This window comes from Aulonocara sp. 'chitande type north' Nkhata Bay, linkage group LG5 (genome assembly GCF_057382095.1).
Source record: "Aulonocara sp. 'chitande type north' Nkhata Bay isolate Kocher_YH1m ecotype deep benthic linkage group LG5, A_spYH_male_GT1.1, whole genome shotgun sequence".
NCBI lineage: Eukaryota > Metazoa > Chordata > Actinopteri > Cichliformes > Cichlidae > Aulonocara > Aulonocara sp. 'chitande type north' Nkhata Bay.
Window position 1 is genome coordinate 27,915,512 of NC_141348.1, and position 13,250 is coordinate 27,928,761.

Genomic DNA, 13,250 nt, shown 5'->3' on the forward strand with positions numbered 1-13,250 from the left:
GCAGCAGATTTCAATGCAAGACACCCTACGAGTTCACCCATCTGTGAACAAAGAGAAACTTGTAAATAACTCATGAAACCAACCATTCCCATTTTATTACAGTGTATCCATATAAATGGCCCACCCTGTAATCTGTCCTCCTTGTTCTTGAGTGTAACCAGTGGTTTGCACCTTGTTGTAAACCGTCTATATTTCCATACATGAAGGCGTCTCTTGATTGTAGATCTAAAAAAAAAAAAAAGATACACCTTGACTTGGATGGACGTTATGAAGGTGTTCTTCTTAAAGACGGAAATAATTCTGTCATCATCCACTTTAGCAGTCTACTGTGGTCTTTCAGATCTTTTGATATTGCTGAGCTGGCCGGTGCATTCCTTCTTTTCAGGAATGTGATTGATGATTTAGCAACTCTTAAAGTTTTTCCACATTTTTTTCAGCCAGAAAATGTCATTCTTCACTTTTCACTGACAAGATCAACACTTGGATTTAACTTCAGCTCATTTATCTGCTTCATTTGTTATGAAACAACCAGGGAACCTGAACACGAAATGGCCTGTCAGTTAATTATCCAATTATTTCTGAGCCACTGAAAATGTCTGTAACACCTAAACAGTTGATGGAAAACTTTTGCTCAGTCACTTGAATTAAAGCTTAAAGTCTGCACTTAAATCACATGATGATTGTTTGATTTAAATAGTCTGTAGTCGTGTACAAAGGCAAAAAAAAAAGGCCTCACTGTCCTCAAACGTATGAACTGAACTGTAGATGTCTCAATAAAGTGCAGAGACAAGAGAAGACACACAAAATTGGAGTAAATTAAGATTAATTTGAAAGTTATTCCTCTAAAACTTTCATTTGAATTTTTTTTTAATCACTGAAACGCCAAAACTAACTAAAGAGAGCATGCCAGAACAATTTGAGACCTATTGGTCTAAAGTGGCTCTACCATTTGCGAAACTGGTCCAAAGTTGTTTTGGGTTTCCTTTTTCTTTTTTTTTAAAGGTTTGAGAAATGTGCTGTCTCATGTGTCTGGACAGGAAAACCCGATAACCTTTTCTGAGCAGGATACATGCCTTTTAAATATGAAGATATTGCCAGAGGACCAAGTCAGTTTTGTTTCTAAAGCAGAGGTGTCAAGTGTACAGCCTGCAGGCCAGAACCAGCGGAGGGGGGGGGGCATGAATATGAATGACTTTGACACCACTAATATGAAAGAAACTAGAACCTATCGTCAGTTATCTCTAAGCCTCACTAATAACACCTTACATTTTGTTTGTTTAGCCAATGCGTACAAAAGAAGATTCTTCTGTAGAATCACAGACTTTAAGAGCCAGGTTTTAGTTTTTGCAGGGACTTGTTGCCAGACAACCAGATGAAAGTCAAACAAGTCACCAACAACAGAAACAGGTAACACGGGAACAACTTCAGCTGTCAGAGAGATTTAGTGGGGCTGAATGGTACTTCTTTGGTACTTTTTGAAAGAGCAAAGGTACCTATTCCAGTCTGTGCAAAGTTAATGTTCAACTTAAAGGACAGAAACGAGAGTGGAAATAATTTCTGTGCCTGTTTTTAAGTAAAAGCACAAATTTAAACAGAATAAAATTTGATTATTTTCAAAATTCCTGCATTGAAAATGTAGTCAGTAAAAATATATAAAGTAAAAGCATTTACTATAAAAAGAGGTCTTATTACTCATAAATAAGTATTACAAGAAGACACTCATTGGACATTTTATTAAAAACACCTTGCTACTACAGGGTTCAATGCTTTTGAAATTTTTAATTGAACAAGGTGGTGGAAACATTCCTCTGAGGTTTTGGTCCGTATTGATATCATAGCATCACACGGGTGCTGCGGATTTGCTTTCGGCACATCCATGATGTGAATCTGTTGTTCCACAAAATCCCAGAGATGGATTGAGATCTGTTGACAGTGGAGGCCATTTGAGTACAGTGAACTCATTGTCACGTTCAACAAAGCAGTTTGAGATGATTTGAGCTTGTGACATGATGCTTTATCCTGCTTGAAGCAGCCATCAGAAGATGGGTACAGTGTGCCAGAAACAATACTCAGGTACGCTTTGGTGTTTAAATGATACTCAGATGATGCAAAGTGACCCAAAATGTGCCAAAAGATATCCCTCACACTTACCTTCACCACCAGCCTGAGCCACTGATACCAGGCAGGATGGATGCAACCTTTCATGTTATTAACACCAAATTCTGACCCTACCATCTGATCAGATCAGGCAACATTTTACCAATCATTTATTGTCCAATTTTGGGGAACCTGTGTGATGATAGCCTCAGTTTCCTGTTCTTAGCTGACAGGATTGGAACCACGTGTGGTCTTCTGCTATTGTAGCCCATCTGCTTTAAGGTTCAAGAAGAGATGCTCTTCTGCACACCTTGGTTGTAATGTTCTTCGAGTGTTCCCAAGAGGCTGAAGCAGTCTGGCCATTCTCCTCGGACCATTTTTTATATTTTCTCTTTTATGGAGAAATACTTATGGTTAAGTGGGAAAATCCCAGCATATCTGCAGCTTCTGAAATTGTCAGACCAGCCTGTCTGGCATCAACAACGCCAGCATGTTCACCCAGATCTTTCTTCCCCATTCTTCAGTTGGTTGTTAAGACCATGTCCACAAGCCTAAATGCATAGAGTTGCTGCCAGTTGACTGGTGATTGGTGTTAATGAGCAGTTGAACAGGTGTCCCTAGTGAAGTGGATAGTAAGTAAGCAGCTAACAGGTCACAGAAAGCAGAAACATGGCAAAGAAACAGAAATCACAGATTTAATGCTTCACGCTGCTTTTATAAAGTGATCATTTGTTCTATTTCAATGCGCAATTGTGATTGTTAACTTCCGAATAACTTGAATAATAAGTATTCAAGTTCACATACTTCAGCTTCAGTTGAATCCTTTGGAACAAACCTACAAAGAAAACCAAAAGAATTCCCGGTGTGCCCTGCAGTCACTCAGCATTTATTTCTATGCAGCTTTAAACAAGCATTATGTGATGGAGCATCAGCAGACTCATATTAATTCATCCCGTTCATAACTTTCAAAACAGTGTTTGCGCCTGTATTAGTCTTATTTATACTGGAGTGGCTTGTTTTGTAACCCACTATGTAATGACAAATAGTGGCAGATCCCAAAGCTCTGAATAGTAAGGAGAGGCCTTCCAGCCATCTGTTCCAGTCGAGGTTTTTAGAGTCTTTCTACCAAGCACGCCTCAACCTGCCTCCTCAACAGCTATCAGCAGTTTCCACATATTACTCCTCACATGTGAATAGCTGCACGCAAATGTGCATTTGTGCTCTATTCAAGCCAGTGTTAACAGCCAAGCCAGCTGTAATCTGATGACTGTGTTGCAAACGGCGACCAATCAGGTTCCACTTTCTCTCCCCATTTGTTTGGCGTTAAATGAATGTTTCATCACCAGAGGTAGACGTGTCTCTTGTGTTTGCCGCTATGTTTGATGAAAGTACAGATTTGATACACAGCTCCAGCAGAGTCTCAATAGTCCTGACGAGAACAACATTCACGCTTAGGTTGAGAGGCAGCGCAAATATGGAGAGCACACATACCAACCCTATCATTACATTCACCCCGAGGCTGGGAAAACCCCACTGTCGCCACCCACACCAGCTCCTGCACTGTGAGTCCACGTTTTCCTCTGTGATAAATGCCACAGATACATCTCTCCTTGCCATTTCTTGCTCCTGACTTCCCTTCTTTCCAGACAAACACATTGGGGAAATAAGGACAAAGTCTCCATGGTTGCATGTCAACATCTGCCAGCTGTTCCAGGCTGTATGAACAGTACAGCTGCTCTCTGTTTTCTCTGGGTCAACATGCTGTGCTGGCTCAGACACCAACATCCCTGGTTTTACAGGCTTGAGGGGTGCGGACGACTCTGGAATGAGTTCTTGGCAGTGACAGTCGCCTTTATTGAAGACTCTGAACATCAGCGAATGGCCTTGGCGTCTCCTTTGAAGGCCTGTGCTGCTCGTGGTCAGCAGGAGCAGAAGGAGGAAGAAGCCCATGGACCAGCAGAGATTTATGCCGCTAGGAATGGGGCTGAAGAGGCTGGGCAGACATCTGACAAGGGAGCTATTTGTGTGGAGACAGGCAGCAGCCCACACTTCCTCCAGCTTCCATTGCCCCCTGACATTGAGGGCGACAATGACCCACACTGACAGGCAGCAGAGGTAGCCGACAACATGAGACCGTATGTCTTCATCTGAGCCGCTGCTGTCTTCCTCTTCCTCCTCTTTCCCATCACAACACTGTCCATCAGAGCCTGCTGTCCGCCTCGCTGTCCTGAGAGGGACGACAACACAAGGCCACAGGAGTCTGATCACAGTCTCCACAGCGATCAGAGGTGCGGTCAGCAGCAGCACCCCTCCATAGGTTTGGCTGAGAAAGAGCAGGAAGCGCAGGGCAATAAAATCCCCTGATGGAGTCAAGTCAGTCAGCCAAGAGTCAAAGATCCAAAGGCAACTCAGAAAAGCTGCAGAAACACAAAACACAAAGAAAAAGTGTCAGAGTCAGTGGGTTAGATGACTGGATAAGACCAGGTAATTAGATATCACAAAGAAGAGAAAGGGTTGGTTTAATAAAGTAACTTAAAATAAATATTCTGCCATTTTATTAAAGACAAAGCTCTGAAAAACACTTCATCCTAATATAGGTGTAAGGTAACTCAGCCCGCAAATCATTTTTTATCCGAACACACCCCTCCATACAAACACAGTTTGACCGATTGAAGTATGAATAACTCGGGTAACTGTGTAGGAGTTCATGTGTCTTGCCTCCTAAACCACTGCCCCAGCCAAAACCAAAAGGACTGGTGAAATTTACATAAGGTCTGTTTTATTTATCTTTATTTTAGCAAACAATAGCATTTGCATCTCTTATCATGTAAATAAAAAGGCGTCTGGCAGCGAGTGGAACTAGTTCCAGGATCACTACATCTCACATAACAGCAACTTGTACATATTTATTATTCTAGAATCTGTCATTTGTTTTCTTGTTCTATCAGAAAATTGTGAAAATGTTCATCCGAAGTTCCAAAAGTAAAGTAACAACAACAACCCAAACTCAAAGATTACAATAATTATTTAATCTGTAGCTCTCAGATGAAGATACAAGTTCATTTCCTTTTCCATTTTACTTACAGTGAACATGAAAAACACTTTTATATCTTTTTTAAATTCATACTTCTTTATTCTTCTCAAGTTTGTTTGGTAGATATTGCTGCTTTGATGTCTATTCACCTTATTAATATAAACATTTATTATAGATGAGGTTATTATAAATTAGATTAAACAGGCTCCCAATTAATTTACCAGGCATTTTGGTTCTTAAAGCTGATTAGACCGACTCAGGTCGGAGTTGTGAAACCACTGCTCGTATTTACCCGAGATCTCTTTGTACTAAAAAGAATGAGTTGTAACATGTCTCTGTTAAGAAACACCAGCTGCATTTCTTAATAGATACAGAGTTTCTTTTTTCCATGTTCAATAAAAGCAAATTATAGACAATAAAAGTACAAAAGTCATCACCTGTCAGAGTTTAGACCTCTTGCAGAAGGATATAAGGCAGGTTTTCAGATTTGATTGGACCATGGATTTTGAAATATTTTTGAAATATGGGAAAACACAGTATTTATGAAGTGCTGTTAATCTATGAATTGAGACCCCGCTGAAACATTTAGGAGGATATATACTCATTGACTTTGTCAAGTGTTACATGACTTTAAGATTTAAAAAGTTCAACAGTAAACAAATGTATTGAAAGTAAGTTTAAAGCAAACCTTTCCAACTTTTGTTTAATTTTTTGTGATGTAGAAAAACAGTAACTTCTCATGGCTCCTGCTGACTCCAGCATTTTGAAGCGTAGGGAGGGCAAAACATGCTTTGCTTCAAAATGCTCCTTCAGTCCTCACACTCTAACAGTTTAATCAGAAACCTCACAGAAATGTTTTCCTCCATCGACAGAGGCACCCATCCACAGTCCGCAGATTCAACAGCAAATGCTGCTGAAGCCTGAGCATTAATCCCATCCTCAGCCAGCAGATCCCAGGCAGAGCAGCTGCAGCTGTGATCAAAGCCTGTGGCTACATACTGCCACATCTCAGCCACTGGCAATAAATAAAACGTGTGACGTTTCACAGCATCTCCTTTCTGTTGTGTCTGCAGTGCATTTATTACCGAGAGTGAACTGGATCAACAAATTCACTATTTCTGTAAGGCCATCGAGGCATCATTATTCTATTTGATTCATTATTTGCTGCACCTATAGCCACGCCCAGCAATGATGTCACAGGCCTTGGGTAACGCCTGCAAATCACCATTGCATGGTGAGTGCTTAAGCCACTGGAGGTCAGTAAAACCAAGATTCTGCTGTGAGGTAAGGTTAATCTTAAAAAATAAAAATTATTTGGAAACTTGAACATACAGGTTGTTGGAAACACCTTCTGATATTTTAAACTAATTCAAGTGATTCAGTTTGTATAAGAGGGCTGTGGGGGAACTGGAAACACTGGTTAGAATCCTGCAGTGTCCTAATCAAGCCCTCACCTGTGACCAGGAAGTCTGTGAAGACGAGGAGGCAGCAGCAGCAGAAACTGACAGCACTGTAGGAGTCGGCCAATGAGGGCAGGAAGAGTAGACTGCAGGCCAGTTTACATGCACACAACACAGCCGCGCCTTCCAACACACCATCCATGGCTGAAAAAAAACAGGGTTGACATATTAAAATGGCTTCTTGTCTCAGGGTGGAAGAATTCAGGGATGACAAATACAAACATTTCTGGAACATCTTGCAAAGTCAAATCTATGTTTTACATGGTCATTCAACTGCCAACATGCTTCACAGTCAATATTTAGTTGTTTACATTAACACTGAACCCTGGAACTGAAGGCTGTTTGCAAATGACTGAAAAGAAAATTCTAGGAATAGGTTCATGTCATGTCGGGTAAATATCAATTCTATTTACATTTTTTCCAAAATTATGTCTTTCAAAGGCAAGATAAGAAATAAATAGTAATAAATGCAGTTCACATTCAGTAATGTGAACAGGTGCAAATGTACAGTAAACTTTGCTGTGACCTGACTGCCAGCATGTCCACTTCCTGGCAATGAAACTGGTTTAACCTGTGTAAACACTCCCGCCACCTCTACCACACGGCTACAGGTGGAAATCTACAAGCACCAGATAGTATCAATCTACCACAAAGTTCATTCGTTCTTACCTGTGCACACAGGAGCCTACAGAGCCACATGTCAATATGAGCTTCAAATGCTTCATCCGCTTTCTTCGCCTCCCCTTTTGCTCCACCCTCAAAGGGGATAATGACCCTCCTCCTTCCTCCCCTTTGCCTCCCCCACCCCTCTCTGTGATCCCTGCACCTGGACAGTGGAGGTGAGAGAACTGCGAGGGTGTGGCGTTGTTTGTGCTGACGAGAAAACCTGTCGAACGAGTACGGAACCAGCAGGGTGTGATGCAAAGTGGGTGTATGTTTGCTTGTAAAGAAAACATTTCTGTGTCTTGAGCCTGTACATACTGCACTTTTGGTAGTTCAAAGGGTACTTTAAATGCATACATGATGCATGCAGTCTTATAAAGCTGGATTAAACTATAGGTCACTGAAAATAGAAATACAATTTGTTATTTATTACCTTCTCAATGCTATATTTTAATCACTTGATCCTATTTAGGCATCACAAGTGATTAGTTATTATACTGGTTTCCAGTAATGCTCTGTTTGTAGAGATATATTGGTCCTCTGTATCCAATAGATAGATAAATAATGTGGTATGCAGGGTCTATAAAATACTTGTGGTGAAAACTGCCTGATTACTTCTGCTCTTTTATATTGAGAAATGAAGTGTAAATAAAGTGCATCTTCATAGGATTTTATGCCCTACGCTTAGCTTTTAAAGCACATCAAGAGTAATAAATTAAAACACAGCATAGTTATCTTTAATTATATAGAAAGCAACTCACTGAAGCAGGCAGTGTGTTGATAATTTCTCATCAGCTACTGCATCTTTATCTTTAAAACCAATGAGGTCATTTTATAAACAAGCAAATGTTCTTGACAGGAATCCCTAACACAGCAACGTCACTGTGATATCCTTAGCAAAAAAAGAACATTTACTTTTCAGAAGGTCATCTTGTGCTCAGATGTTCATCTTGTCTTTAAAAATGCTGCACCACCAAAAAGATTTGTGCAACTTTGTTCTGAGCAGATAAGCTTCAAATGCTCAGGTTGAGACACTTTCTAAATTAGATGAATCAATATCCCTTCCTACTGCAAAGTGGGAAGCAGATTTATCAGTCAACCTAGACCAAAACTTCTGGTCTCAGATTTGCTTAAAAACTTTTAAATTAATTAAAAATCCCAGTCTGCAATTAATACAATACAAAATACTTCATAGAGTGCACTATACAGGTCATCGGATGTTCAAGATGGGCTTTACATCTTCCAACAACTGCTCACACTGTCAAGGCAATACACCAGACAATTACATCCACGCTCTTTGGTTCTGTCCACCAGTGCAAAAGTTTTGGCGCGAGATATGTGAAGACTTATCAAAGTGTCTGAAATGTAACATTCCAACTTCCCCCTTAGTGTGTTTGTTGGGCAGCTTAGATAATGTCACTTCAGAAAAGAATATAGCCCATATGATCTTCACTGCCCTATGCATAGCCAAGAAAACAGTCCTCATGAACTGGAAAAATAAAAATAATCTTAATTCTAACCAATATAGAAATTATCTATTAGATTACATTAGTCTTGATACAGCCTCTGCCACCACATTAGATCAATTGCTCTGGGCCCCTTTTATCAGCTCCATCACCTAGTGGGGGTGGGGGGTCATAGTTTGGTCCCGCCTTCACTGTTGTGATTGGTGAGGGGGTAGGGACAGGCTTAGGGCGTCGGGGGGTTCCCCGGAGGCATCTTCCTTGGGGAGCTCAACCCGGGGTAGCGGTCACGTCCGGTTGGGGGCCCTGTCGGCTCTCAGGTGACTGTTTCCTCGCGGCTGCGTGCAGCGGGGCTAGGGGAGGGTCTGTGCTGACGGACGTGGGTTACTGACCTGGCAACCTGGCTGCCCCTGGGTGGGTCCGGGATGGGCGTGAGGTTCTGGGGGCGCTCCGTCTCTGGGCTGGGGCCCGGGCCGGGCCTCGGGGGCTTGGGTCCTGGTTGGTGTGTTGCCGGGGTTGTGGGCGGGTGGGTGCATGGGGGCCCGGCCCTGGAGCAGGGTGCCGCCGGTGCGTCGAGCCGCCTGGGGGGCTCTTCAACTGGTGGGGGGGATGGTCACATCTTGCAGGAGCTTTCTTCTCTTCAGGAACTCTCTGCAGGAGGGGGAGATACAGGAGAGGTGGAGGAAGATCTCAGCCTGGGTGTTTACCGTCTTATGTAGTCTGGAAGATGTGTGGATGGTGGGGTGGGTGCAGTTTTCTCTGTGGTGGGGTTGGGTGGACTGTCCAGGGCTCTGTGGAGCCAGGGGGCGCTACTGCACTGGGCCCCGGTCTGATGGGCCTGGGCCCCCCTTCCCTGGCGGGTCGCGGAGGGTGGGAGTGCCTACTGGGGTCAGCGGGGGAGCTGGCCCCAGGGAGGGGTTACCTGCCCCTCCCTTCCTTCCCTCCCCATCTCCAGCTGCCTCCCTCTTCCCGCTCCTCCACAACCACCCACACATGCAGGGCCTTGGAGTGGGGGTATGTCACCAGGGTGCAGAGGAGGCTACCCCCCCCTGTCCCCTTCTGGCTGCCTCTGCCTCAATTTTATCCCACAACTTAGACATTCACATTATTCACACTCTCATTACACATACATATAGGATCTTGGGGGTGGGCACAATCACGGAGTCCAAATCACCATCAGGGTGTACACCCCACCCCTAGCATCGTTGCCCACCTCTCAATTTTAAATACACTTAGTCATTGAGGGCTAGCAGGAGGGACTATGCGCTTACCTGCTGCTCCTTGGCAGGTAGCTCCATGCCCTCCTGGGTTTTAATTGCACCTTAGAACACATATGCATCAACACTACAATGAGCGGGTGGAGGGAGGTTTGGAGTCTTCTCCCACCCCCATTCTCTGCGGCCTGCTGGAGCGGGAGGGCTAGTAGGAGGAGTTGGCCGTCCGACTGCGGTCTGGGGTGTGGGGCCTCCCTGCTGCTGCGGAGTTGGGGTGGTCTGCCTCTCCCCACCGCAGGGAAAAGGGTAACACCACCTGGGTCTGGGTGCAATTCCCCCCTCCAGGGGCAAGGGTACCTAGACCCGGTTTGTAGAGTACGCTTGGGGAGTGTGATTGTGTGTACAGCGTCTCTTTATGTCTGTCTCCACGTTGGTTGAGTGTGGAGTGAGTGCATATGAGAGCATGAGGGTGGGAATGGATGTTTGTGTCTGTGTGTGCCTGTATGTCTGTGTCTATATGTCAGGTTGGGTATCAGACGCCACCTCTCTGGGGACACCTCAGGCCCTCCAAGGTTTGGAGGCCTATCTCCACCCACCACCACTTCCCCTGCCGGTGGCGGACTCCCTCAGGTGTCGGTGTGTTGGTGGTTCTTTGTGTCTGGGGGTGGGCGTCCGGGTACACACCGGCTCACTCCTTGGCGGCCGCTTGTCGGGGCCTGGGGCCTGGGGCTCGCTCGGGCCCCTTTGGAGGTGGGGTGCCCCCGGCCTCTCGGCCTGGGGCTCGGTCACTCAGGCGCAGCTGGGGGCCGGCGGAGCTCACGGGCGTGTCACTGCAACTCCCCCTGACTTCTGCTCCGCGGCTGCTGGGCGAGCCCTCATCTGGGACTCTCCTCAGCTCTTACTGGAACAGTGGCGCAGCTGCCCCTCTGTTGGTCTTCCATGGTCTCTTGTGTTCTGGGGGCCTCTGGATGTCTGGAGTTTTGATCTCCTCCATACCCGCTTCACACCCTGGAGGACGGGGCTGTGGCCCCCCCACACTCCCTAGCAGATCATTACATGGAGAAACCTTTGGAATGCAAGCATGCTGATCCACACAGGTATGCACACATGGGTATTCACAGACGCGGACTAAAGCTTTCTTGGCTGCTGCCTCAAAGCACACTGTGCGCTGTCTATCTTGCGTGCTGCACAATATCGTTTATTATTTAGTAAATATTGATATCTATGACTAGCTAGTTTATTGTGATGGTGCTTTGTTTTCTCTATTATTATGTTGCTCTTTGTTGTTTGCTGTCTCCTCTGTTTGTTTTTTTTGTTTGTTTTTTTTTTCTCCATACAGGTGACCCAGGAGTTCTTTTTTTTTTTTTCTCTCTCTTCCCCCCCCCTTCTCACCGTCTCTTCTCCCCTTTGGTTTTCTTTCTTTCTCTCCCCCTCTTTCTCTCATTCATTCCCCCTGTCCTATTTATTAAAAAAAAAAAAAAAAAAAAAAAAAAAAGACAAAGGATGAACTGAAGCTCTGCCATCACGTAATGTCGCATACTGCTGTTTCTGATGTCATTTAAAAAAAAAAAAAAAAAAGAGAGTGGATTTTTCCCCACAGAAGCTGTGCTTTTGCATGATCCTCCTGCATTTCAGCCCCTTAAGGAACAGAGCAAGCTCCCAGACAGTTGAAAGCATGTGCAGACTAATTTTTTCCCCCCCAGTCAATCAGTCAAATGGCAGCAACTCTATGCATTTAAACCGACTGAAGAATGGGGATGAAAGATCAGGTTAACTTTGAACGTGCTGGGTTTGAATTTAACCCTTAATCAGACGAGGACTCATATATATATATATATATATATATATATATATATATATATAAACACCCAGCACGCCCCTGCGGGCGGTTTATCCTTCAAGCTCGGGTCCTCTACCAGAGGCCTGGGAGCTTGAGGGTCCTGCGCAGTATCTTAGCTGTTCCCAGGACTGCGCTCTTCTGGACAGAGATCTCCGATGTTATTCCTGGGATCTGCTGGAGCCACTCGCCTAGCTTGGGAGTCACCGCACCTAGTGCTCCGATTACCACGGGGACCACCGTAACCTTCACCCTCCACATCCTCTCGAGCTCTTCTCTGAGCCCTTGGTATTTCTCCAGCTTCTCGTGTTCCTTCTTCCTGATATTGCTGTCATTCGGAACCGCTACATCGATCACTACGGCCGTCTTCTTCTGTTTGTCTACCACCACTATGTCCGGTTGGTTAGCCACCACCATTTTGTCCGTCTGTATCTGGAAGTCCCACAGGATCTTAGCTCGGTCATTCTCCACCACCCTTGGGGGCATCTCCCATTTTGACCTCGGGACTTCCAGGTTATACTCGGCACAGATGTTCCTGTACACTATGCCGGCCACTTGGTTATGGCGTTCCATGTATGCCTTGCCTGCTAGCATCTTGCACCCTGCTGTTATGTGCTGGATTGTCTCTGGGGCATCTTTACACAGCCTGCACCTGGGGTCTTGCCTGGTGTGATAGACCCCAGCCTCTATGGATCTTGTACTCAGAGCTTGTTCTTGTGCTGCCATGATTAGTGCCTCTGTGCTGTCTTTCAGTCCAGCTTTGTCCAGCCACTGGTAGGATTTCTGGATATCAGCCACCTCCTCTATCTGCCGGTGGTACATACCGTGCAGGGGCCTGTCCTTCCATGATGGTTCCTCGTTTCCCTCCTCTTTCTTGGGTTTCTGCTGCCTGAGGTATTCACTGAGCACTCGGTCAGTTGGGGCCATCTTCCCAATGTATTCTTGGATGTTCCTTGTCTCATCCTGGACTGTGGTGCTGACACTCACCAGTCCCCGGCCCCCTTCCTTCCGCTTAGCGTACAGCCTCAGGGTGCTGGACTTGGGGTGAAACCCTCCATGCATGGTAAGGAGCTTTCTTGTCTTTATGTCAGTGGCTTCTATCTCCTCCTTTGGCCAGCCTATTACCCCAGCAGGGTACCTGATCACGGGCAGGGCGTACGTGTTGATGGCCCGGATCTTGTTCTTACCATTCAGCTGACTCCTCAGGACTTGCCTGAGGAGTCAGCTGAAGTACCTCTGCAGGTACTTGGTGGTTGCAGCCTTTCTAGCGGCCTCTTCATGGTTCCCATTTGCCTGCTGGATCCCCAGGTACTTGTAACTGTCCTCTATGTCTGCAATGTTGCCTTCTGGTAGTTCAATCCCCTCAGTTCTGACTACCTTCTCTCTCTTTGATACCATCCGACTACACTTCTCCAGTCCGAAAGACATTCCAATGTCATTGCTGTATAGCCTGGTAGTGTGGATCAGTGAATCGATGTCTCG

The 13,250-nt window shown here is 45.1% G+C and overlaps 1 protein-coding gene across 5 annotated transcripts in view; it reads right to left on the reverse strand.

Moving 5' to 3' along the window:
* Window positions 1-1,707: 1,707 nt before the first annotated feature.
* The window catches only part of LOC147330840 (uncharacterized), a 28,362-nt gene continuing 16,819 nt past the window's right edge, over window positions 1,708-13,250 (reverse strand). Inside the window, exons 1-3 of one of the 5 annotated variants that reach the window (XM_086292695.1) lie at window positions 9,110-9,223; window positions 6,586-6,735; window positions 1,709-4,514 (exon numbers count right to left, since the gene is read on the reverse strand). In XM_086292695.1, coding sequence (XP_086148821.1) covers window positions 3,421-4,514; window positions 6,586-6,733 — 1,242 coding nt within the window. In that variant the 5' untranslated portion in view covers window positions 6,734-6,735; window positions 9,110-9,223 and the 3' untranslated portion in view covers window positions 1,709-3,420. Of the gene's footprint in view, window positions 4,515-6,585; window positions 9,033-9,109; window positions 9,224-13,250 lie in introns of those variants that run through there. The other 4 variants (XM_086292692.1, XM_086292694.1, XM_086292691.1 and 1 more) reach the window with 4 other exon arrangements.